This window comes from Motacilla alba, chromosome 1 (genome assembly GCF_015832195.1).
Source record: "Motacilla alba alba isolate MOTALB_02 chromosome 1, Motacilla_alba_V1.0_pri, whole genome shotgun sequence".
NCBI lineage: Eukaryota > Metazoa > Chordata > Aves > Passeriformes > Motacillidae > Motacilla > Motacilla alba.
The window spans coordinates 24,326,088-24,349,339 of NC_052016.1; the positions used below are offsets into that span (position 1 = coordinate 24,326,088).

The 23,252-nt window shown below is 39.5% G+C and overlaps 1 protein-coding gene across 3 annotated transcripts in view; it reads left to right on the top strand.

The window, feature by feature from the left end:
- Positions 1 to 23,252, top strand: part of UVRAG (UV radiation resistance associated) — a 99,037-nt gene that overhangs the window by 49,533 nt on the left and 26,252 nt on the right. For all 3 annotated transcript variants that reach the window (XM_038128817.1, XM_038128834.1, XM_038128827.1), the window contains one exon: positions 13,755 to 13,833. In XM_038128817.1, coding sequence (XP_037984745.1) covers positions 13,755 to 13,833 — 79 coding nt within the window. The remainder of the gene's footprint in view (positions 1 to 13,754; positions 13,834 to 23,252) is intronic.

A 23,252-nucleotide genomic window follows, 5' to 3' on the forward strand; every position in this document is an offset into this window, starting at 1 on the left:
GTCACTTCTATGAGGACCTTGAGAATTTACAGTTTTTTCTGTTACAATAACTGTTACATTGGGACTTTGAAGTAGGAGGTTGTGGTGAGAACTTAGCTCTTGTCTGGCTGTAGTCCTGAACTTAGTATGAAGTACAGAGTGATTACCAGTAGTATAAAGTATATATGGACAGCCTTCTAAATGTAGAGATATTAGTGTTTGTAATCTGCTTAATAACTGTTCCTCTCTTGTATTCCAAAACCTGATTTTGGTGCTACCAAAATGCTCTAAGTTTTCTCCTATGATGTCTACTTTTATGACTTTTTGAATTACCATGTTAAGGCAAGAATCTGATTTTTACAAAATTTCTCATTAACTCACTTTTTCAGTGGTCCCTTTCAGCATCTCCAGAGTGCATGCAATATTCAGAATTCTCTGAAGTTCTGGAGTCTGAAATATTTCAAAGTAATGAGTGCACTTTGAGACAGTTTGCAGAGGATGCCGTGTTTAGCAGGAGTGTTGACCTGCTGGAGGGGGCAGGAAAACTCTGCAGAAGGATCTGGACAGGCTGCATTGATGAGACAAGGCGAGTTGTATGAGATTTAACAAGGCCAAGGGTTGTATCCTATCCTAGGGTCACCACAACCCCATGGAATGCTTGGGGCAAAGTGGCTGGAAAGCTGGGAGGGGCCCTGGGGGTGCTGATCAGCCATGGCCGAACGTGAGCCCAGGTGTTCCCAGGTGATCAGGAGGCCAATGGCACCTGGCCTGTACCAGTAAAGGTATGGCATCAGGCCCAGGGCAGTGACTGTCCCCCTGGGCTGGGCACTGCTGAGGCACTTCCAATCCTCACTGTCTCTCAGCAAGACAGCAAGACAGACATTGAGGAGCTGGAGCATCCCCAGAGATGGGGATGGAGGTGGAGAAGGGTCTGGAGCACCAGGAGAGACTGAAAGAGTTGGCAGAGCTCAGGCTGGAGAAGAGGAGGCTTGGGGAGACCCTTTCACTTTCTACAGCTCCACAGGAGGGTAGAGCCACGTGGGGGGGGTTTCTGTTCCCAGGTAGCAAGTGACAGGATGAGAGGAAACAGCCTCAAATTGTTACAGAGAAGTTTTAGGTTGGGTGTTAAGAAACATTTCTTCCCTGAAAATGTTGTTCAGCCCTGGTCCAGTCTAGTACAATGGTGGAGTCAACATCCCTGGAGGGATTTAAAAGCCATGTGGATGTGGCACTTGAAACATGGGTTAGTGGTGCCCTTGGCAGTGCTGGGCAAGTGGTTGGATGTGGGATATTCTTAAAGATCTAAGAACCTTAATGATTCTGTGATTCTATGGATATGTAACTCCCAAATTAAAGATACTTAAGACAGCAGCATGTTCCTCTCTCCAGTGATGAACAAGTTTGTTTGCAGAATAAATCACTTAAATTCTTTGGCAGTGTTCTGGTGGAACTGAAACCTAACACTTCATCACATGCTCAACAACAGAGTGAGAATGCTAAGATGAAACTATTTCTGATATGTTCTGAGACTGTGTCTCTCAAGCCCTGTATTTAATGCTTCTGTTAGTCTGCTCCCAGATTTTCAATAAAGAATGACTCCCAGCTTAGTCAAAATAAGGATTGTTGTGGCTGGAGTGAGACATACATTGTGACATTCCCTGTGTTGGTGTTGCTGCTCATGTTATAGTATTTTTGAGTATAAACAGTTTGGAAATATATATATTCCTCTAAGAGGAGAAATAGGGGTTTTTAAGTTTAATCACCTTTCTGGTTTGCTTTGTATATCTGGACAATTGAAATGCACATTCAGACAAATTATTTTTGTTGAATTTCTGAGCTGTCACTCCTACTATGTTTCTGAAAGATTTTCAAGAGCTCTTACTTCCCTGCTATGTAACTTGGAACTGGAAACTATTTCAAGAAATAGTTTCACTAACATTATTTCTCTGTAATAATAGTACAGAGAAATCAAATAGTACACACAATCTGATGGATGCTATACCTTCTTCCCAACAAAATGTGTTAAGGGAGGACTAGTAGGAGCAGTAGGAAGAAAGTTGCCACCTCAGTGTCATACTTCAGGTTGGGGAAAAAATGAAGAGGTAGAAAATGGCATTAATGCTTTTATATTTAAAAGGTAGCAAGAACATTGTCGTTAGCAAGCATAACTGCTGGTGCATTTAAAGACATTGCAGAGTTGTCTGATCTCCAGAAACAACTTTTTTTTTCTTTTTTTTTTTTTTTGGTCTTATGTTTAAATATTGAACTTGCTGGTATTCAGTGTTATAAACACCAAAAATATATATTAAATTTAAAGATAAACAAACAGGACACAGACAGTAATGAAAGAAATCTGATCTAATCTGGTGCAATTTTTGCAGGAAATTTGGCATTAGTTGATCTGAGATAACAGTAAACAACTGTAAAGGTTTCCTTGGTATTTTGTAATTTAGAGAAAGACTATTTTTTTTCCTTCCACTGTGCATGACAAACACAGACAGCAAAGGCCAAAGGATTCAAACAGCTACTGTGCAAGTGTTGGGCATATACATTGAGGTATCTGATATCTTTGCAGTTGTTTTATGACTTTGATGTACCAAAAGATGTATGAAATGGTGTAAGGGGGAGTGAAATTAAGGATGCTGCCATGGGTTACTTGTCCTGTCTAAATTCCATTTGTTGTCATTAAAGTAGGAACCATCTGTCTATTGTAATACTGGGCCCTCATAGAAAACAGGATCAAAATACAGCTAAATAATAATATAACTAAAAGGGATACTTCAGATTACTTCAGGTTTGTTCCTGGAGTAATTTCCTGGAAACTATTATTCTGAGTTGAGTTACACCTCAAATTTGTCTTTTTATGCAGCTCACCTTGATCATTAGTGAAAACCTCAAGCATGCCAGAAGCATGCCAGTGATTAGTCCGTTTTTGTCTTGATGTTTGATTTCTCTAGGCGTTGATACTTTGAAGGCCGGTTTGGATTCATTGCTGTAGCCCTTGTGGAAAAGACAAATCTATAAATAAAAAAAACAGGTCACCCTCCACTGGGATGGTGCAGACTTGTTGCAACTGAAGAATGCAAGGAGTGCATAAAGCATGAATCAGAGGTGCCCTTCTTGGGTCTTCAGAGTGGTTCTGGATTCCTTAAGGATGCAAAGCACTGAGTGAGTTTATCTTAGTTGATGTGCAAGGTCTGCAGCACCTTTGCATGTGGGGAATGTTGATGTATCTCCACAGTTTCCTGACTGAACCTTGAACTCAAACCCCAGCAGACTGGATTAGTCCAGTTTGGGATGCTTTTCATTTGTTTAAGAAACCAAATTTCAGAGAAGATTAGGTAAATCAGGCAGGACATATTTTGAATCTGCACATACTCAAGCAATTATTTTGGTGTATTGGTGTTGTATTTTAGACCTACTCATTTGCACTGCTCAGAAAAACTGGTATGTTGTGTGTGGTGACACAGTCAACACAGTGTTGAATCGTGGAAAGTGAGTTACTGACTATGGAAGTTCTGATGTAAAAAATTTCTTTTCAGGATAAAATATGGATAAAGCAAACATACAGGATTCCTTGCCAGTTCTGCTCCAAAAATGCTTTCAAATTATCTCTCTCGATGTATTATCTTTAATTTCTTTGAAGTGTGGCAAGCTGGATTTGCAAGTAAGTGGAGATAGGTGTTGGTGAACTGGCCTATGGATAATTTTGGAGCATTTGCAATCCACTTGTGGAATGAGCATAATTTGTAAGTGATCCTCCTTATTGTGGCCTTACTGCAATTTGGAAGAATGGGAAAATAAGGATTTCAGCTGCAGTAGGCTTAGTACAACACCACTGAAGTTGTTACTGCTCTGTGCCTGGTAACAGATAAGTCACTTGCAAACAAAGCAGTCTGAAAAATCAGAACACAAGCATGTGAAGAATAACTTTTCACTGACGTTAAGATTTTCCAACTCAATTGACACGTCTTTAATCATATTTGGTACTTGGCTGAGGTAATGAAATGGCAGCTTTGGGAAGAAATCTTGGCAAACTTAGATGGAGGGAGATGGTTGCTTGAGAAATCTAATAGCTATCAAAGAAAAGTTGATTCTTTAGGGCAGATTGAGTGTGTTTTAAGGGTTCAACTGTATTGCTCAAAAAATGCTTTTTGCCATGAACTTATCTTGAACTGTATTTTTACATTCTACAATTCTTGAGGATATTTAGCTAGAATCCTGGCTCATTTGATTCTCGATTAGCAAAACAATACTTTTGCCTTCATTGAGTCAGCAGATATTGCTGTGTATAGATAAAGAATTAGATCAGGTGTTGTTTAATGAATTTAGATAATGTTAACACTGTTTCTGGGAACCTGAAGTTTTAACATGCTCCTGGCCAGTCTGAGAAAGCAAATTTTGTTTACTGCAGTATATGAGACCACTGACCCCATACATCTGAGACCAGCTGAGACATGTTTCTGTGAAGACATACAAGTCTTAATTTACTCCCATGGGAACACTATACTCCTGTTGAGATTTTTTTTTTTTCCAAAACATTACTTCATTTTTTAAAATAAGCAGGGACTTGACCTGTATATAGTATGTTCTAGTTAAAAATGATTCTTCAGTGACAGTGAGATTTAAAGTTCTGATAGCAAGGTTGTCTGGTCTGTCCTTACAGATAGTCCATGTATTGTGACGTTCATTGTGGCTTGGATGGTGCAAGCCTTGGATCCAAGCTGAAATATGTCACAGAAATGCCCAATTCACAAAAAGCCATCAGTGTCACTGGCTCCATAGAGTCTTTGCTGGGTGATTCTTTGCTGTGTGATTTTGACGTGTTTGAAATCATTTACTGAAACAATAGAATGATACCCTCTTGTACAAAGTGGTGACTGTCTTGTCAGGAGCTGTCTGACTTTCATAATCTGGATCATTGCTTTTATTTTCTTTCTACAGTCTGTACATACTGAAGCTATCGTGCATTACCCAAGAGCAAGGTCACAGTGGTTACACTTATCACAGAGAGATGCTTCTGCTTTTGATTATCATCATCTGAACAGTTCAGAAAAGTATTTTGAAAGTACATTTCATAAAGTTAAACTGATATTTTATTTCCCCAGTAAACTAATTCTTTATTTATTGTATAAAGCTTGAATGGGGATATGCTGTTTCCTCAGCAGTCTTTATTTTTGTAATCAAATTTGTTTTACAAATGTAGCTTTTTCTGTTAAGTAGGAACTCAAAACCATATAGTAATCCAGTCTGAATTTACTTGCGATTTGTAACACATACTTATGTCCTAATCTGTAATTACAAGCAAAATGCATGCTTGTAATCCTTTCTTGTCTTTTCATTTAATTTTGGATCTTCTGCAGGAGAGCTGTGCAGTCTCTTCTCTGAAGCTGATAGAGTTGTGGTGCAGCTTATCTGAGAAGGAAGCCGGTTTTAAAGGTGTGCAGCCAAAGCTTCTTGTGCCTTGATCTTCAGGTGGAGTGCTAAGATGTTAGGAATGCTGGATATTTTGGTGCTTGTGGCTCTTGAGCAGTTTATTTGTCCTCCTATTTGATTTGGAGTGTCCTGAGAAATTGTGATTTCAAGTGAGCTGTCTGGACAGTGGTGGTCCTTCTGACTTAAAAGGCTTTCAGGGTTTAATTTCTTCTGGTTCAGAGAAGCCCCAAGACTTTTAAATAACACAAGCTTCCTCCTCTGAATACGACATTCCATTACAGTGAGCAAACAAGGTATGGTTAGGTTGGAGGGAAAACACTAGTTCTTTCCTCCCCTGCCTGCCCCCCTTACAGACCCCAAAAGGGGGTGAAGCTGAAATAACTCAAAATTCAGTAAATATTTAAACCTTTTCTTCTACACTCCTCATACTTCAGACATATCAAACAAGAACTTGTGGCTTTTTCAGGCTGTTATCTTACCTGAATTGTGCAATTTAGTCCTATCCTCATATAGAGTGTCCTGTCCATGGTCTAAAGCTTAAAACTAAATTTTTTCTTAACTGACCCATTTTTAGTAGTGTTGTGTGAGACACAATTGTTCCCCCAGATCTGGTAGATGACTCTGCTATGACAGAGAAATTACAGTCACAGAAATTACATCAGTTCTTTATCTGTATGGTAATGAATAACTGGGTTTCAGCTGCATTCTGCCAAATCTGTGCTGCAGCCACCTCTCTGCAGTCATTCTGCTAACTGTCCTTGAAAATGAGAAGTGAAAGAAAAAGCCAGATTGAGTTTGTTTTCTGATAAATTTGACACAGTTGGGCAGGAAGTATCAAAGATAGTGTAAATATGGTCATGTGAAAGTGCAGTGCTGTCAGTTTCATTTAATCTTTGGATTAAGATTCCAGTCTGCACTTAACTACTGGGTAATGTCTTGATGTCAAAATGGACAGCAGTGATGATTGGTGGTCTCATGATTTGGAATTGTGACCACCACTGTTTAACTTCTAGGTCAGTGACATGGACAATGAGATGGAGTTTGCCAATGACACCAAGCTGTGTGGTGCTGGAGGGAAGGGATGGCAGTGGGACCTGGACAGGCTGAAGAGTTGGGCCTGTGCCAGCCTTGTGAAGTTCAACCAGGCCAAGTGCAAGGTGCTGCACTGGGATCATAGCAATCCCAAGCACAAGTTCAGGCTGGGTAGAGGATGGGTTGAGAGCAGCTCTGAGGAGAAGGACAGCTTGGGAAAACAGCTGGATGAGAAGCTGGACATACCCTGGCCATGTGTGCTGGCACACAGAAGTGCCTGTGTGCTGGGCTGATCCCACAGCATGGGCAGCAGTGAAGGGGGAAATTCTGCTCCTCTGTCCTGCTCTGGCGAGACCCTACCTGCCAAATTGCCTTCAGGTCTGGGATCTAACATCAGAAGGATGTGGAGATGCTGGAATGAACCCAGAGGAGGCCACAGAGGTGCTCCAAGGGCTGGAGCCCCTCTGCTCTGGAGGCAGCCTCAGAAACAGAAGGCTCCAAGGAGATCTGAGAGCTCTTTCCAGTGCATAAAGGGGCTCCAAGAGAGCTACAGAGGCATTTTAGGCAAGGGCCTGAAGTGATGGGACAAGGGAGGATGGCTTCCCCTGCCAGATGGCAGGGTAAGGTGGAATATTGGGAAGAAATTCTTGCCTGTGAGGGTGGGGAGGCCCTGGCAGAAGTTGCTCAGAGAAGCAGTGGCTGCCCCATCCCTGGAAATGTGCAGGGGCAGGTAGGACAGGGCTTGGAGAAACCTGGTCTAGTGTTAGATGTTCCTGCCCATGGTAGGAGGTTGGAACAAGATGGGTTTTCGGATCCCTTCCCACACCAACCATTTTGTCATAATTAAGGGTTCTTAAAACATAAGTGTCCCAATTTAGCTTATAAAGCTGCAAATGTAAGTCCTTAAAGTTCTGAATCACTTGGAAAGTTAAGGCTATGTAACATAATTCCAAACTAGATTTGGAATTTTACTTAGATTGGCCAAATGAGATGTAATACGATATTTAAATTGTGCCAGACTTAGCCTGTGCAAGACAGTTGGATGTGATGTGTAAAAACCATTATTTTACTGACATCTTCCCTTAAGAGCTTTCTGAAGTACAGATTAAACTTTGAGACTTTAATATGATTTGGGATATGGCAGAGGTCTGAACCGAAGAGAGAATAAAAGATCTAAAACATATGGTGTATTACCAAAGTAGAAGCAGGTGAAAGCAGTTAAAAATGAAGCAATTTCATAAGCTTTAAAAATAGTTAAAGGCAGGTGGTTATAGACAATAAAAGTGGGCCATCAGTATATTGGTACATATGTGATATTTCTGGATGCAGAATTCATAAATCACAGAACACAACAGTAAATTTATTTGGACTTGAATTCATAAGAGATGCTTGAGGTCTGAAATAAATGTATGGAATAAGGATTCTTTCAACTTTTCCTAACATTTACCACATGCCTGAGCCAGGAATCCTGTAGTGATTTACTTGAGTGTTCATCAAGCACCAAAGTGACTATTTAAAGCAGCTAAAGATGAGCGAAAGATATGAAATTAAATGAGATCCTGATGGCTGATGAGTACTTGTTGAGGGTCAGCTGGAAAAAGCAGGACAGTGAAGAGTTTTCAGTGATGAGAGTAGAATACTTAGCACAATTTATTTGAGTTGTAAGAATGGTCTAACGCTTAAAACACTGCAAGTAGTCTAATCATTGTTGTAGCTTTGAAACAGGCCTCTGGTTTTCCAGAATAATATCTGTGGGCAACTTTAAAAGATCTCTTTTTCTCTAGTCAGTTTTCTCATTTTTAAATATGTCTCTGTTAGTGAGCAGTTTTGGTTGAAGAGACTATATTAGCAAATTGTTGCCTATGCTCAAAGCCAGGGGTTTTAAAAGTTAGTAAGAAAAGGGTTGCAACCCTTTCTTTTGTTAAGAAGTCAATAATACTCCTCATAAGAAAAAAAACCCCACCAGAATAGATTATGGATATGAACTGTAGGCATCACACCTCGAACTGTAAATATGAAAATCAAAAATCCTTGCAAGAGGCTTTTTCTCTGTCTGTGCCTGAAGTTTCTTGGTTTTACTTTCAGCAGCACACGAGCACAGTCTTCTTCGTTACATCTTGAATCATGGAAAAGACTTAAATTAACAATGGAAGGTGACTTAAACAACCTTCCTACCCCTAGGAAGGATGACATTTTAGAGGAAGCTGTTATGATACCTGAGTGTACAGGCTGGTTTGAGCTTGCCTTAGAGGTGATACATAAGGCTTCTTTGTGCCTGTAGCATTATGATTACAGGATGATCTCCTTGTGTCTGGATGAACGGCAACACAGAGCGGTGGCTTGTGGCCTCATGAGGTGGGCTGCAGCCTCTGGATCAGATTCCTGCAGGGATCCCATAGAATTGCAGAGCTGACTTCTAGCAGAAATGCCTTTAGGCCCCTAGACAAGCATAACTGGAAAAAGTGTTCATCTGAAATCATGTCTGCTGCTCCTGTACTGCCACCAGACCACAAATGTATTTATAAATATTCGGGAATCCTCCTTGAACTGAAAATTGGAATTTGCCTTGGTTTGACACTGAGATTTCTGTTCGGCTGTTTGCATGTGCTTGAGTCAGCTGGAGTGGAAATGCTAACAACCAGCCACCATTGGTTTTTCATATTGACTGGAAACACATATACTGGGTTTATCTTTTTTAATAGAAAGATAAACTTTTAAACCAGAGTGAATGATTTAGTATCCTGTCTAGTCTTTGTAACCTTGATGTGATTTACTGTAATGAGATTATACTTTGCTTTTAAGTTTCTTAGAGTTACATGTGTTTCTTATGTCTACAAAGTGTTCTACTTGATTAAATACCATGATAGAATAAAGTCTAATTAGACTAAGCAAAGTAACAGCTCCCTGAGAGTCCTGTTGATGGTGTAGTTGGGTACATTTAAACTTGATACCTATCAGAATGATATTTTTTAATGCAAATATTCAAACTAACTATTTAAAAACTTGGCATTTGTGGAGTGTTGTGAGGTCCTTCGGCTGAAAACTTAATTCCACTGTTGATGGTAATATGCTGGTTTTGTAGTTTCAGTGTGGATTACAGGTACATTTTCAGCCCTACTTTTTATTTAAAAGTCTGACTTGATGTTACACTATTAGGGTAACTGTGAACCGAGCACATAACCTCTGCCCTGCTTTTTCTTTTTCACAGCTTTATTGAGCCTTGGCCTGCTCACACTTGTTTCCTTACTCATTGCATATCAGCAGATCCTCCATAGATTTAAATATTTGAATATTAGGTGGCTTAATAGAAAAACAAGTTTTAAGCTGAAGAGTTCTTTATCCAGTAGCTGATGTCTGCTTAGGAAGTGTGGCAGGAATTAATAGGGAATGGATTGAAATAAAGTGGTGGATAATGACTTGCTGAAGTTAAGATTGCAGGTAGAGAGGAGGGGCTTATTCTTGGGAACCTTCCAAGCAGGAGAGATGGGAGAGAGGTCAAGTGAGGTGAGGATGAGAGAGGTAAGGTTAGGGTATATGAATTGTCATCTCTATTTTAAGCTCTGCTAAAATGAAGTTATTCAGAGATGATTAAAAGTGTCTTTTATCTGCTTCTATTATTTTGGGTTTATTTAATTTAATTTTTTTTTTGTCATCCGTGAGAAATGACAATCAAAACCGCTTCTTGTGGGACTGGGAATGCTTGGGTCTTGAACACAATAGTGTTGGTTCACCAGGGGAGAAACTGTTCAGTCATTGTGGCATCACTATAGAAAAACACAGGTTTTGTCCAAAGTGATATGCCAAGGAAGGGGATATGAGCTATGTGCCTAAAAATGTCCTGCAAGTGTTTTGTGGTTAATTGTAGATATGCATTATGATGCAGCTGGGTAACACAGTTCATCTGACTTGTATCCCAGTGAGCCCCATAAAACAGAACATGACTCCAAAAAATTAGTAAAAACTTAGTGTGTGTCACAGTCCTATAGGATTAAATAAGCAAAACATGAGACTCCCGAAACAAATGTAAGCTTTAAAGATTAAGAATCTTCTTTATGTTACCTTAGACCTTCAAAGTACATGTTGACCATTTGGTTCAAATCAGTCTAGTGTGCAGTTTGGATCACTCTCATCCAGAGTTCTCCACCTTCTGAATTCAGAGTGGGGCTTCTGTAATTTCAGCATCTTTGGCACAATTCTCTTAGATCCTAAAGCCACCTTTATGCATGCCTGCTGGCTGATTATTCCCTTAATCACTCCTAGTTCTTGTTGCTTTTCCCCAGTACAGGCTCCTACCTTTGCTGACGTGTCTTGAAAGCATTGGGAATACCAGATACAGAAACAGCTCCAAATGGGCTAAATCTGTTACAAGTTACTAAACATGGTGGATTTTTTAGTGCATCAGGTTAAACTTCTTTACAACCAGGATCTTCTTTACAAATCACTATTAAAACTACTATTGCTGCATTGCCTTCTCTTCATATACAGAAATAGATCATCTTCTGTAAACTCTGGGTGTGTTAGCACTGTATTTTAAGAAGTCTGCACGCTATTGAAATGTCATATTCTGTAGCTGTATGCAAATGACAACATTTTTACAAAGGCACATGTTGACCCTCACTGAGCAGAAGCTGTTTTGTTCATAATTCCTGACTGCTCACATGGCAGATGCATGGTTTCCTAGAGTGTGTAAGTACTGCTCTGAGGAGGACCAGAGTTCAACTTCTGAGCTCTGTTCTGGACTGAGAACAAATTTCCAACACTTGATAACTTCTCTCAGATAATCTTTTCTGTTGATTATAGAAAGGGTACCTGTAGCTTGTGTTTTTTGATTCTTTCCACTAAATGTATCACACTCATTAAAATTTTTTATCTCAGAATAAGTATCTGTGTTTTGCTTTAAAGGAGTGATTTTTTTCAGTGATTTTTTCCCCCAAATATATCATCAAGAATGGAAAGAAGGAAGATGCACTTTGGAATTGAATAGGTAGGCGGATGCAATTTTGAATTTTATTATGCATTTTTGTGATTATAAAAACACTAAAATGGTGTTTTTCAAAAGTATGTAGTATAACTAAATCCTTTAACAGCAGACTCAGGTTTTTGCAGCATGCCAGGGGAGAGATTAAGCTTACAGTCAATGCTCTTCTGTGGAGTGGGCAAGAAGAATTTCACACAGGGAGGCAGCAGTTCAAGTTGGGTTCAATTATACTCGCTGAAGCACTGTGTAAAATGTCTGGGTTCCTCTCCCTTGACTTTATTGCTTGTGATCAGGCTTAATGGGCAAGCAAGATAAAACACAGAGAGGCATAAAACCTAGTAATATTTTTCTCTTGAGTCATAAATGTGTATATGCAGAGACATCCACTGGCAGTTTTCAAGACTTTAATTTAAGTGATTGTGTTGTGAAAGCTGACCTGAGGATGTACGTGGTTTAAAGCCTTTCAAGATTAATTAGTGGAAGTTAGAGGATAGAAATCTGAATATTGACAAAGAAGCAGGACCAACGTGATAAGCAGAAAAGCCTGATTTTCCCTTTTAAAAGAATCTGTGTGTGGGAGATGTCAGTGAGCACCATAAACCAGTTTTTACCCCCTTTCAATACCGCATGGATCAAAGAGCTCTGTGTCTAATAATAGAATGCATGGTTCCTATTACCAGTGACTTCATGAAATTCTGCCTTCTAGGGAAACATGATTTGTGTTCCTAATGGTGCTTTTATTGTAAAAAAAATTGGTTCGGTTTAGACTGTTAATTGTAAAGTTATTCTTTAAATCTAACCCTTGCTCTGTTTGGGTAATGTAATTTGAGATACTGAAATGAATTCCTTTTGCTTTGCATTTTACACTTAGAATAATGTGTTGCAGAATTTTTGTAGCATTTGGGAAAGTTTCATTTTCTTGCATGGGGAACTAGTTCGACTTATAGATCTACTAAGCAATGTTAGCTAGATATGTAGTATTCACAGAGATTTTAACGTTCCTCGGCTTAAAGAGACCTAGCAAGTTTGAAAGTAGCAGAAAACAACAAAGCTAACATCTGAAGCTAACATCTCAGTATTTCATCTGTTGTGATCGTGACTTGTTAACCTCTAATGACACTATATAATTCTTAAAATTACAAATGTACTCTACTATGGGGCTGATGGATGATAAAATTCACTTTGCCTAATCACCTCTCCAGAATGTGTGCTGTTTCTAGTAGATAGTGATCGCCTGTATTTGTTAACTTATATTTGAGAGAGACCTTAGTTTCTTCTGAAGGGTGGGGCTTATGTGGATAATTCATTCAGTGTCTTGACTAGGAGCTGCAGGACATGGTTTGTGAAAAGGCAAAAGCTTGATTCATGCTGTAGTTCCCATAAAAATAAATTTTAGTTTGTACTAAGATTGCTGAATTGACCATGATGACCTCATAACCTCTGATGCTGAGGAGGAGTCAAAAGACAATCCTTAGAAGTACAGTGTACAGCTGTTACAGCTGTTTGAGAACTGCTTCACTTAAGCAGAGATTCTTTAAGCAGATATATAAAACTATATTCTTTAATGCAGAAACTGTCAAAGAGTTTCAATATTTAAGGGACTAATGTTTTAGTTCTCTTGTCTCATGCAGCAGTGCCATGCTATGTTCTTACAAGCTGTTTGGTACATTTGGGTATTTAAAATGGTGAGCAATATTTATTACGTAGGAAAAATAAGGATCAGTAATAAAATGTTTGCAAGGGCTATAGTGACCTTTGATGTTGTGACTCAGGCCTTTGGTGCATGTGTGAAGTTTGTTGAAAGGAATCACTTCTGTTCTGAATGTTGTTCTGTTAAGTGAGCCTGCACATTTCTTCTCTGTAAAGGGCTTTGTGCCCTGTCAGTCACAGGATAATGATCAAAAGAGAACAACTTTTAAAAAATATTCTTTCTGTTTGGAAATGAGCTAACCAAGTGTGACTGCGTGAGTGCAGAGAGATACCATGGGATCTGGAATTGTGCTGTGTGCTTCTGAAATTACACTTTGATTGGTGAGAGGGATGTTGCAGCCATGGGAGAATCATAAAGTGTCTTTTAAACACCTGAAATACTTTAAAAAATGGAATTTTGTAGCTGAGTTTTGGCATCAGTTGTTAAATGCTGATTGACTGGAGTTGCAGAAGGCTTCTAAATGCATCCTATGAGGGGTTCCTGGGAGAAGTCAGCAAAGGAAGCTTTTAAAATTTTTACCTTCTCAGAAAAGGAATCTGGGGCTTTTTGAAGTTTACATAAGCATCTGAATAATTTCACCTTAAATATTTTCTCTCCCCCCTTTTTTTTCCCCATCAGATTTCCTTTATATGCAAAAGGAGGGGAGAAGCTTCAGTTTGAATATGGAGTTTATCTTCTCAACAAAAATATAGCACAGGTTGGTACACTTGAGATTATTTTTTATTATTATTTATATTTATTCTCTGCTTGTTGTCAGTAGGATGTGAGTGTGCATGTGTTGTCCTGTGATGCTACTCTCTGTGGTAAAAACCTGTGAACTAAGAAAAATATCTTTGGAAGGCATAACTTTCACTTCTCTTCAGCTTTGTGCTTGAGATTTTCTTCCGTGGTACTTAGAGAAGGACTTGCCAGATAATAATGAATCTTTCCTTTTCAAATATTACATTCTCTGAGTCTGTAGACTTCACATTGTTTTGAAAACTGCAAATATTCTCAGATTTTTTTATTCTGTTGTACTTGAAGATCTATTAATGTAATTCTTGCTCGTGTGTCTTTAATTTTGCTGTGTTATTACTGCAACTAGTATTCTACCCTTATAAGAAAACACAATACATGTAAAATATGAAGTATTGCAAATGTGTGACTTTTATTTAAAAAGTTCTCTAATCAACCTTACTTCCTTGTTTTTAATATATTAAAAAAAAAACATCCTTTACTCTGAAAAATGCAAGAGGCTTTGCAAACTTGTGTTTGAGATGGCAGTAATACCTGCAGCTAACACATTTGGTATGGAATTCAGAGAATGTTTAGAAAGCTGGTCTTAAAGAGGCCTGGCTGTTTCAATTGGTATGTAGTCCTAGGACAGGGTCAGCTGCTTTTATGCTGTCTGTGGTGATATCCCCTGTGATATAAGTACTGCTTAGTTCCAGTGCTTGACTGTCTTGGCCGCTAAAGACAGCTAATTTCTGACATTGAGTCCAAACCTGTCTTGCCTTTGTTTATATATTATAATATGATCCATTTTAGTCTCTTCCATTTTGCAAACTTTTATGCATTGAAAAACCACTTTTCAACACTTCTCTTGTCTCAGATTCTCCATCTGAATCCACATTTTTCTTGAAATGCATTGCCCAAAGCTGGATACAGTGAGCAACTGTTGCGTTCAAAACATTGAGTAGGATGGGAGAAATGCTTCCCAAGTCTTGTCCTTTTATTTCCAATTCATCGGGTTCTAATAGGTTTGTACTCTTAAAAGCCTAGCAGAGTAAATCTTATGATTCTGTGCAACCAACTGCACAGCAACGGAACAGTCCATTCTGGATTTGTGCATGTTGTTACGTTTGTTACAGTTCTGGAGACAGGCACAGGACTGAACATGCTGAATTCAAGTGACAACAGCCAACATTTATTGATGGACGCTCCATTTTATAGGGGGTTCAAATTTTCCATGGCTGAGGTCTCAACGCCACTCAGCTCACTGGCTAACTAGCTGTCTACATTCAGGATTGAATGAGATTGGCTTGGGCTCCCTTGTTGGAGTTTGAATCCAACATTGTCTTCCTGGGGACTTGTTAACTTCTACTCCTTAACGAACTAGACTGGTTGAGTTGGGGTTCTGTTATGGCCAGATTTATCTGTGCAGCTTCAGACCAGCTGCAGCTGTCACAGCAGGTGATTTGTTTAATTCACATTTTGTATGCTGTACCTTGAATGTATTCTTAAAGAACTTTCTTGTTCTTAATCATGTTTCTGCTTTGGTGGCAAAAAAAAAAGCTGAGAACTCAGTCTCAGCTTTATGCTGGCTGCATCTGAGCCTATGCCCTATCCAGATTACCTAATTAAAATATTGGATAGAACTGGGATTCTGTTATTCCAGGTGGAGTCCCATTTTACCAGCACTTCAGTTGTAGTCATGAACCATTCCTTATTACACCCAAAGAGTACTTTCTCTGTATTCACTTGTATTCACTTTCTCTGTATTCACTTGATGAAATCATCAATAAACCATTTCCCCAGCATGCTTGTGAGCATATTATAGCAGAAGATGTCAAGAGATTTAAATTCCAAGAGAAATATGACATTTCTGTTTCTAACCTGTTTGAAATTACATTAGTCTTACAGTTTTATTCTTGAAAAATCTGACCTTTTTATGCTTAGTTTCTACTAGTCATGTTTGTTTTCCCAGTTTTCTCTTCCATCACTTTTTTGCCATTCCTCATCCCAAATTGAAGTAAAGCTTCTGAGTCTTTCTGTGTTGTTTGTTTTTTAAGCTTGGATTGCATTTGCCATTTTCCAGACTTGCCCATGCTTAGTATATTTTGGACGATAACCTCTGAAATTACTTAAAGGCTAAAATATCTTAAGACAAAATTAATCAAGTCCTACTAATCTTGGAAATTGGCTTAGCCAGGCTGTTAATGTATCTTAGACTATACCTCCTTGTTGGTGGTATTAGTAATGGCAGCCAGCTGTTCACACTTGACCTCCAGAGGGAAGATTAGTGAGAAAAAGGAATTAGTCTTTCCCTCAAATGCTTTGATAGATCTCTCTCTTCATTACTACCAAAACAATGTTTTCCTTAGTCTCTGCTTACTAGTTCGTTCTGTAACTTGTGAGTCGTGATGCTGCTTGCTTTGCCTTTCAGCCCTTCTTTGTCTTTACCTTATTCTGGAGTTTGCCATTCAGTTATGTGATGCAAGCAAGAAGCTCTGTCATTTTTTTTCATCAAAATGATGAATTCTCCATTGAGGCCAGGGTGGTTGTCTTTCCTGTTTGTGCAGTTTGGGTTACTTGACACTTGTGCCTGTAGTATTTTTTTATAGAAACTGTCACCACTTCACTTGTTTTCCTGTTTATCTCCTTGACTTGTCACCTCTAAGTTGTTACCACTCTTGGACCTACTGAAACCTCTCATTCTGATTTTTGTGTCCTGTTTCTGAAGGACTCTGGGTGGTTGAACGCATGGTCACACACCCGTGTTGCCTTCTAATTTCTTGCAGTTGGTTTCTGAAATCACTGGCATATGTTTAAACTTATAAAAGTAAATGAAGGCTTTAAGTGTGTATTGGTATAAAAAGAGTTTCCAGCTCTACTTTGGGGTCATTGGTGCTGGTGCAAGCTAGTCAGTGGCCAAACTTCAAAGTGGTTAGTAGAGCACTAGTGGTTCACATGTTAATGCTTGAGAATGTATGCTGTTGGATATAAAAACATTAATAAAAGTAAATTGGAGTTTCTGGGGGTGCTTCTACTACTTATTTAATCATGAAAATGTTATGATGTCCACATCAAATGTTGTAGTCACGTTTGTTTTGATGTCCCTGGTCAAATATTGCTGCTTTATAGAGTTCTGCCAAGGGGAAATTCCACTGTGAAAGCAGAGCAGGTAGATAATGTGCAGAAATGCATCATAAAACCTCTGTGCTCTGGGGCTGACTTGACCTAAACACTCAAGATTGTCTGAATTCTTGTATGTTTCTTGGGATGCTGAAACTGTTGAATTTACATAGCTTTTAGCAGACCTTATGGCTGCTTTCAGAGAAGTGTCCAGATATGCTTAGTTCTTGTGAACATGTGAAAAATTAAGTTTGGACAGAGAATGAGCAGCTGCCTCTCTCTTATCTCCAGACCATCACCCAAAGGTGTTTACCTTAATTGAGAGAACCAGTCCTCTTTGTCAGGAATAAATGTAAATCAGTTGCTTAATTCCCTCTGTGCTGTGGGAAGGTGCCTGGGAATAATAGTGGTGACTTCACTGGAGCATGAAAACAGGAGCCTGGGTGTCTGTCACCTCACTTGAATCATTAATGCAAGTTTTGAACACTGTGACAAACAAAGAGCCCAGAAAAATTCAATCAACTTAAAGAAATATTTTGAAATTATTTGTATAAGCTTCCCTGATTTCACAGATTTTTTTTTTCCTTTTACAATTACCTAGAATTCTGGCAGCAGGGAGAAATGGGAATGTGGCAGAAGTGAGATAGGATTGATATTAAATAAAATTACTGACATAAAAACTCTTCTAGAGATAAAGGGGTACTGTTTTATAGAACAGCAGGATAATAACACTGGAAACCACATCTTGCACTCAGGAGAATTCAGCTGGAATTAGAAGCAGCCTAGTGCTGGCTTGGTAGAGGTTTTTTTGGAGAAACTTGCTTTGCTGTTACATTCCAAAGTTGAAACAATGTGTGTTAATTCTGAGAGTTCATAATAACTTCCATCTGTATGTGAGCACGAATTGTTTCAATACCCATATTTCTGTTTGTAAAATTGCATCCCTCACAAAGTTCACAGAGGAGCTTTTTGAGTTGGATAACATTATCTAAGGCTGTAAATTTCCATTTAAGATTTCAGCTGTTTGACTCTCACTAGCATAGAAATGCAGGGTTTTTTTCAAAGATAAATTAGTCACTTATGTCTAATAATGCATACCCAAAAAATTCACTATAATTATCAAAGGTGAAGTACAATAGAGTTGCTAAAAATGGGAGTGAATGGCACAGCTCTCCAAAGCATTAGATGGTGGGAGAGCATTCAGCAAGTACTAGCCCCATAAATTCTGTAGCTTCTAAGTTTGGGATGTATATGGAATATCTGAGGAAGCTGAAGCTTTAGTAGGAGAAAGAACTGAACTCTCGTCCTGGTATTCACAATGGAGTAATTGAGATTACACCATGAAAACCTCTTGTTATGGTGAGTGAATATTAGGAAATCCCAGAAGTTTGGTGAGGTTTTTTTGTGGTTGGTAAGTGAGAACAGAACAGGGTCAAAATGGCATCTCTCATTGTTCTCTTTGTTCTGAACATACAATGTGGGTGGCACCAGTTCTGCAGGGGCAGAGACATGGACCTTGTAGAACTGAGCTCTCACAAGTGCTTGAGCACTGGTCTTGCTGCTCTAGGTTTTTTCAATAATTTAATTAATTTTTTTAAACTTTGAAGTAGGGGTTATTGAGAGTGCAGTGGCTTTGAGTTTTGAGTCTCAGGTCTGTAAAAAGAAGGCATCTTTATTGCTGTTTTACTGGCTGCTTTGCTGTCTCTGTCCTTCGTTCCCAGAGCCTTAATTGCTTCGGCCTGACTTCAGTGTAGGTTCTTCATTACATATGATGAGTTTAGTCACCATCCTCCCTGAGGTGAGTGAGTCCCTAGTGAGGACACACAGTGTTACTGTGGGAGAATTACTTGCTCAAAATTGTATACCCAGAAAGTTGAGGGTGGTGAGGCCCTGGCACAGGCTGCCCAGAGAAGCTGTGGCTTTCCAATCCCTGGAAGTGGCCAAGGCCAGGTGGATGGGGCTTGGAGCAGCCTGGTCTAGTGGAAGGTGTCTCTGCCCATGGCAGGGGCTTGGAATGAGATGAGCTTGAAGGTCCCTTCCAACCCAAACAATTCTGTGATTCTATAATAAATTATTTCTGTCTTGTATTGGTCATCATGTCTAATGCATGCATTATGTCTAGTGCATGCATTTATGATGTGCAGCCATTGAGGAGAGCATGTCCATCTTGTTCATCAAAGTTCCAGTTTCTTTAGATATTCAAGAGGTTGTCTCTTGCATGATACTTGACAGGCATTATTTGTTGTCCAGTTCCCAGATTGCTTGTAGAGGACATAATTTCAATAGAGTTGTAAAGCTGGTTTCTTTAGGTACCAGTAAGAAGGGAGTTTACTGCAGCTGTTTTCTTGCATGGGGCAGTGAAGTTATTTACACTCTAAGTGTCAAATGATTTGCTATTTCAGTCAGCCACTAAAGGACATCAAATTAATTTGCCTCTTAATCTTCTGGATTTCTTATTCTAAGTCTTACCTCAGCTTTGCCACAGAACCAGAGGGCATCTGTATGACTGTTGTGAGACCCCTTTTATTCTTTTGCTGTGACCTTGGTCACTGTCTCCATCTGGCTTTATTAGACATGGTCTCAGGAGTGGTGGAGTTCTGTCCTTGACTAAATTAATGGCTCTTGAAAAGTACACTTGTAAAACCAGGTGTCAAATAATTTGGATCACTTTACAACTCATTGTTTTCCTACAACCAACCCAAGGAGTGAATGTGTCTGGTCTTACCTCAGTTCATAGAATCATACAACAGTTTGAGTTGGAAGTGAACTTGAAGACCATCTTGTTTATAGGCAGGGACGCCTTCCCTAGACCAACACCCTCCTTACACCAACCCTACATCAGGTTACTCCAAGCGCTGTCCAACCTGGCCTCGAACACTTCCAGGGATGGGGCAGCCCCAGCTTCTCTGGGCAACATGTGCCAGGGCCTCACCACATTCTGAGTAAAGAATTTATTTCTAGTATCTAATCTAAATCTGCCCTCTTTTAGTTTAAATCTCTTCCCCTTTTCCTATCCCTGTCTATCCATGTAAAAAGTTCATAGTTGGTGTTTGTTAGCAGAGTCTCTGCAAATGGTGGCAGACAGGGCATCACCTTCCAGGCATCACTTCCAAGTTTAGTGAAACCTGTGGAATTTGTTACACTGTATGAAATAAGGTTATTTTTTCTTCTGTTCAGCCTGAATGCCGTGCTTGGGATTGTTTCACAGGGAAGGCTTCTTTTCTCATCCTCATTTATTTTGTCAGACCATTACTGTGTTGTGTTAGACCAATACTCCTATTCACATTGGCATCACTTGCTCAGCCCTGGCCAAAGAATAGTTCTGTTTTCATCTGACAGTCATTAGCAACACATGAACTTTGCTATTGGATATGAAAAAAAAAAATCACTCTCTTGTCAGCTCCCCCAAGGTTCTTTTCCTCTTCAATAGAGTACAGATCCAGGTAAGTAACTAATGTCTAGCCTTCCTCTTGTGTGTCCATGGCCATGGTGTGCACATGGTGGTAGGTGGTGTTTACGTGCTTTGTGTAATCTGCTTGAGAAGCTGAGCAGCCAGTGTTGCTTTCCTGGGAATGCTGCTTTGTGGGTGAGTTGCTTGTCTAATGCACAAAGTAACATTCACAGAACCGTAGAAGAAAACCAAAATTCTTGTTATATTGTTGGTGTAGTTAAAGTGCCATCTTCCTAATACCTGCATGGAATTAAAGTTGAATGCTTATGTACTGGTGCCATATGTAAGAGGTTGAACTGAAACTCAGCTGTTAAACATGAAATGAGGCAAGAGGTTCAGTTTCTGGTTCTGTTAGACTATCAAACATGAGGGAAAATTAGCTCTATAATAGAAACTAAAAGCTTTTCCATGGGAAGTTGAACAGCAGAAATGTTAGGCCTAGAAATTTGTTTTGGCAATAATCACTGAGGAGCAGAAGTGTCTTTAAAGAATTCTGTGGGTAGTGGTGTACATGCAGTGGTTATGGCCCTTTGAGTGCAGGATACTGTGACTTGCACACTACATCTTTTTTGAGGCCCCTAAACTAAGATCATAAAACATACAGTTCAGAAAGAATGCACCATCCGAATCCAAGGCCAGTTGAGCTACATAAGGAAAACTGTTCTTGAAAGAGCATAGGTTGAAGCCAGAGTCTAGTCCTTGTCTTGTGAAGTGCCAGGCTTTCATTTCAATATTAAGAGGAAGGTACTGCACCTAAAACATCACAGAGTACGTTCTCCAGCTGTGTACAGCCAAAAGCTCTTAGGAGAGGTTTCATTCCTGAAACTTTCCTAAGGTAACAGTGAGCTGATACTTAGCCAGATCATTTAGAATTGGGGATTTTATATATATTTTTTGCAAACTTTTTGGAAAGGCTTTCTTTTTTCCTTTCCTATCACCCATGCCAAGAAAAAATAGGTTGAAATGAGACTGGATTAGCTGTAACTGAAGTCCTGGCTTTCATCCACCTGAAAGCCTGCCTATCCTTGTCTGTAGGCAAAAACCAGTATTAACTTGCTCTGTGAAGGAGCAGATCTTGGGTGTTCACCCCATACAGATCCCGGCACCTGCAGCCTAAGCCCAGGCAGTACTGGAGGCTCCTGCAGCTGTGGTGGGATCATCAGTGTGGTTAGGGGATTGGAGGGATGAAACACGTCTCCTATATGGACAGGCTGGGAGATCTTGGGTTTGTCAGACTGGAGATGGCTTTAGGAAGACCTCAGAGCCCCTTCTGATGCCTGAAGGGGCTCCAAGACAGCTGAAGAGGGACTTTGGAGAAGAGCCTGGGGTTACAGGACAAGGGAAAATGGCTTCCCACTGCCAGAGGCATGGTTAGATGGATTATCAGTCAGAAATTCTTGGCTGTGAGAGTGGTGAGGCCCTGGCACAGGTTGTCCACAGAAGCTGGGGCTGCTCCACCCCTGAAAGTGTTTGAGGCCAGGCTGGACAGGTCTTGGAGCAGTCTGGTCTAGTGGAAGGTGTCTAGGCCCATGGTTGGTGGAGGGGGGTAGGACTGGATGAGCTGAAAAGTCCTTTCTAACCCAAACTGTTCTGGGTTTCTATGAATAGGAGAGGTGGCATCACAAGCTGTGCTTAGAGTCAGTCCTCCAAAATGATTTTGTGGAACCAGCCTTGCAGGCATTTTCTGCGTATTGCATAGTTTTTGTACTGTGTAGCTGTCATCATCTCTGTGCATTAGCTCTTCAGACTAGAAAGTTTACTAAAAAATGAGTATGTTTTTAAAATAGAACCAAAATAGAGTAATCAAAAGGTAAATGGATTCCTGATATAGTTAATCTGACATAAACACATGTTGTCTGCCAGGTTCATCTGCTTTGTAGTGTATATAAGTTCCATGTTACAAAATTGAAAGAGATAGGGAGGTGTGACATCTGTTATCAAGCCCTGGCACAATGTAACAGTGTAGGAAAAAGCTGCAGTGTATAGTTTTTCTTAACAAATTGGGTGTGTGCACTGGAGGCAAAGCTGGACATTCAAATATAAAATGTTCACATCTGTGGAATTCCAGGTCCTGCTTGGCCAGCCTGTTTCTTCCTTCGGAGCCTTCTCTCTTTCTGCCATGTGGCCCATTTCTTAATGGGAAAGAGAAATTATGGTAAATGCACCTAATTTCTTAAAACTTCACTTGCTTTAATGCATAAAAATTCTTCTTATCTCTTATTTGCAAGAAAGTGACAATCTGTGACTTGTGAAGTTTAGATTTTTTTTTTCCCTGAGCTTCTGTTATTTTCACGTTTCCCCCCACATTCTCTGTTCTTCTGTTATATAGTTTAATATGTATGTTTTGTCCTCTTTGGGTCAGGGTTGGTCTCATACTTCTGTGCGTAAGATTTGGCACATCAGGGCACAAAACCTATTTTGAAAGCTTTTGGTATGTCAGCTACTTAATCATCCATAAATGCCTTTCAGGTTTTTTATATACTGGGGTTGAAGATTAGAGCAAGTTGTTCTCCAACAAATGGAATAAAAGGGTCTGATATGTATGGGCTCATTCTATTTTTGGTCAGTCCCAAGTGTTTGGAAATCCAGAGCTTTAAAATGTTTTGTTTTTCAAGAGGATCTAAATACTGAAGGGGTCATTGCATCTCTCTTTGCTGGCCTTGTGTAATTAATTTGAATATTTTTGAAGTTAATATTGTATAATTAGGAAAAAAACAAGCTCTGCTTCAATTTGGCACATAAAAGTTGACATTTTCAGGAAGACCAGTGCTGAACTGTCCTTGGTTTAATGCTCTTGACCTCAGCTTTTAAGTTTGAAATATCATCCATCA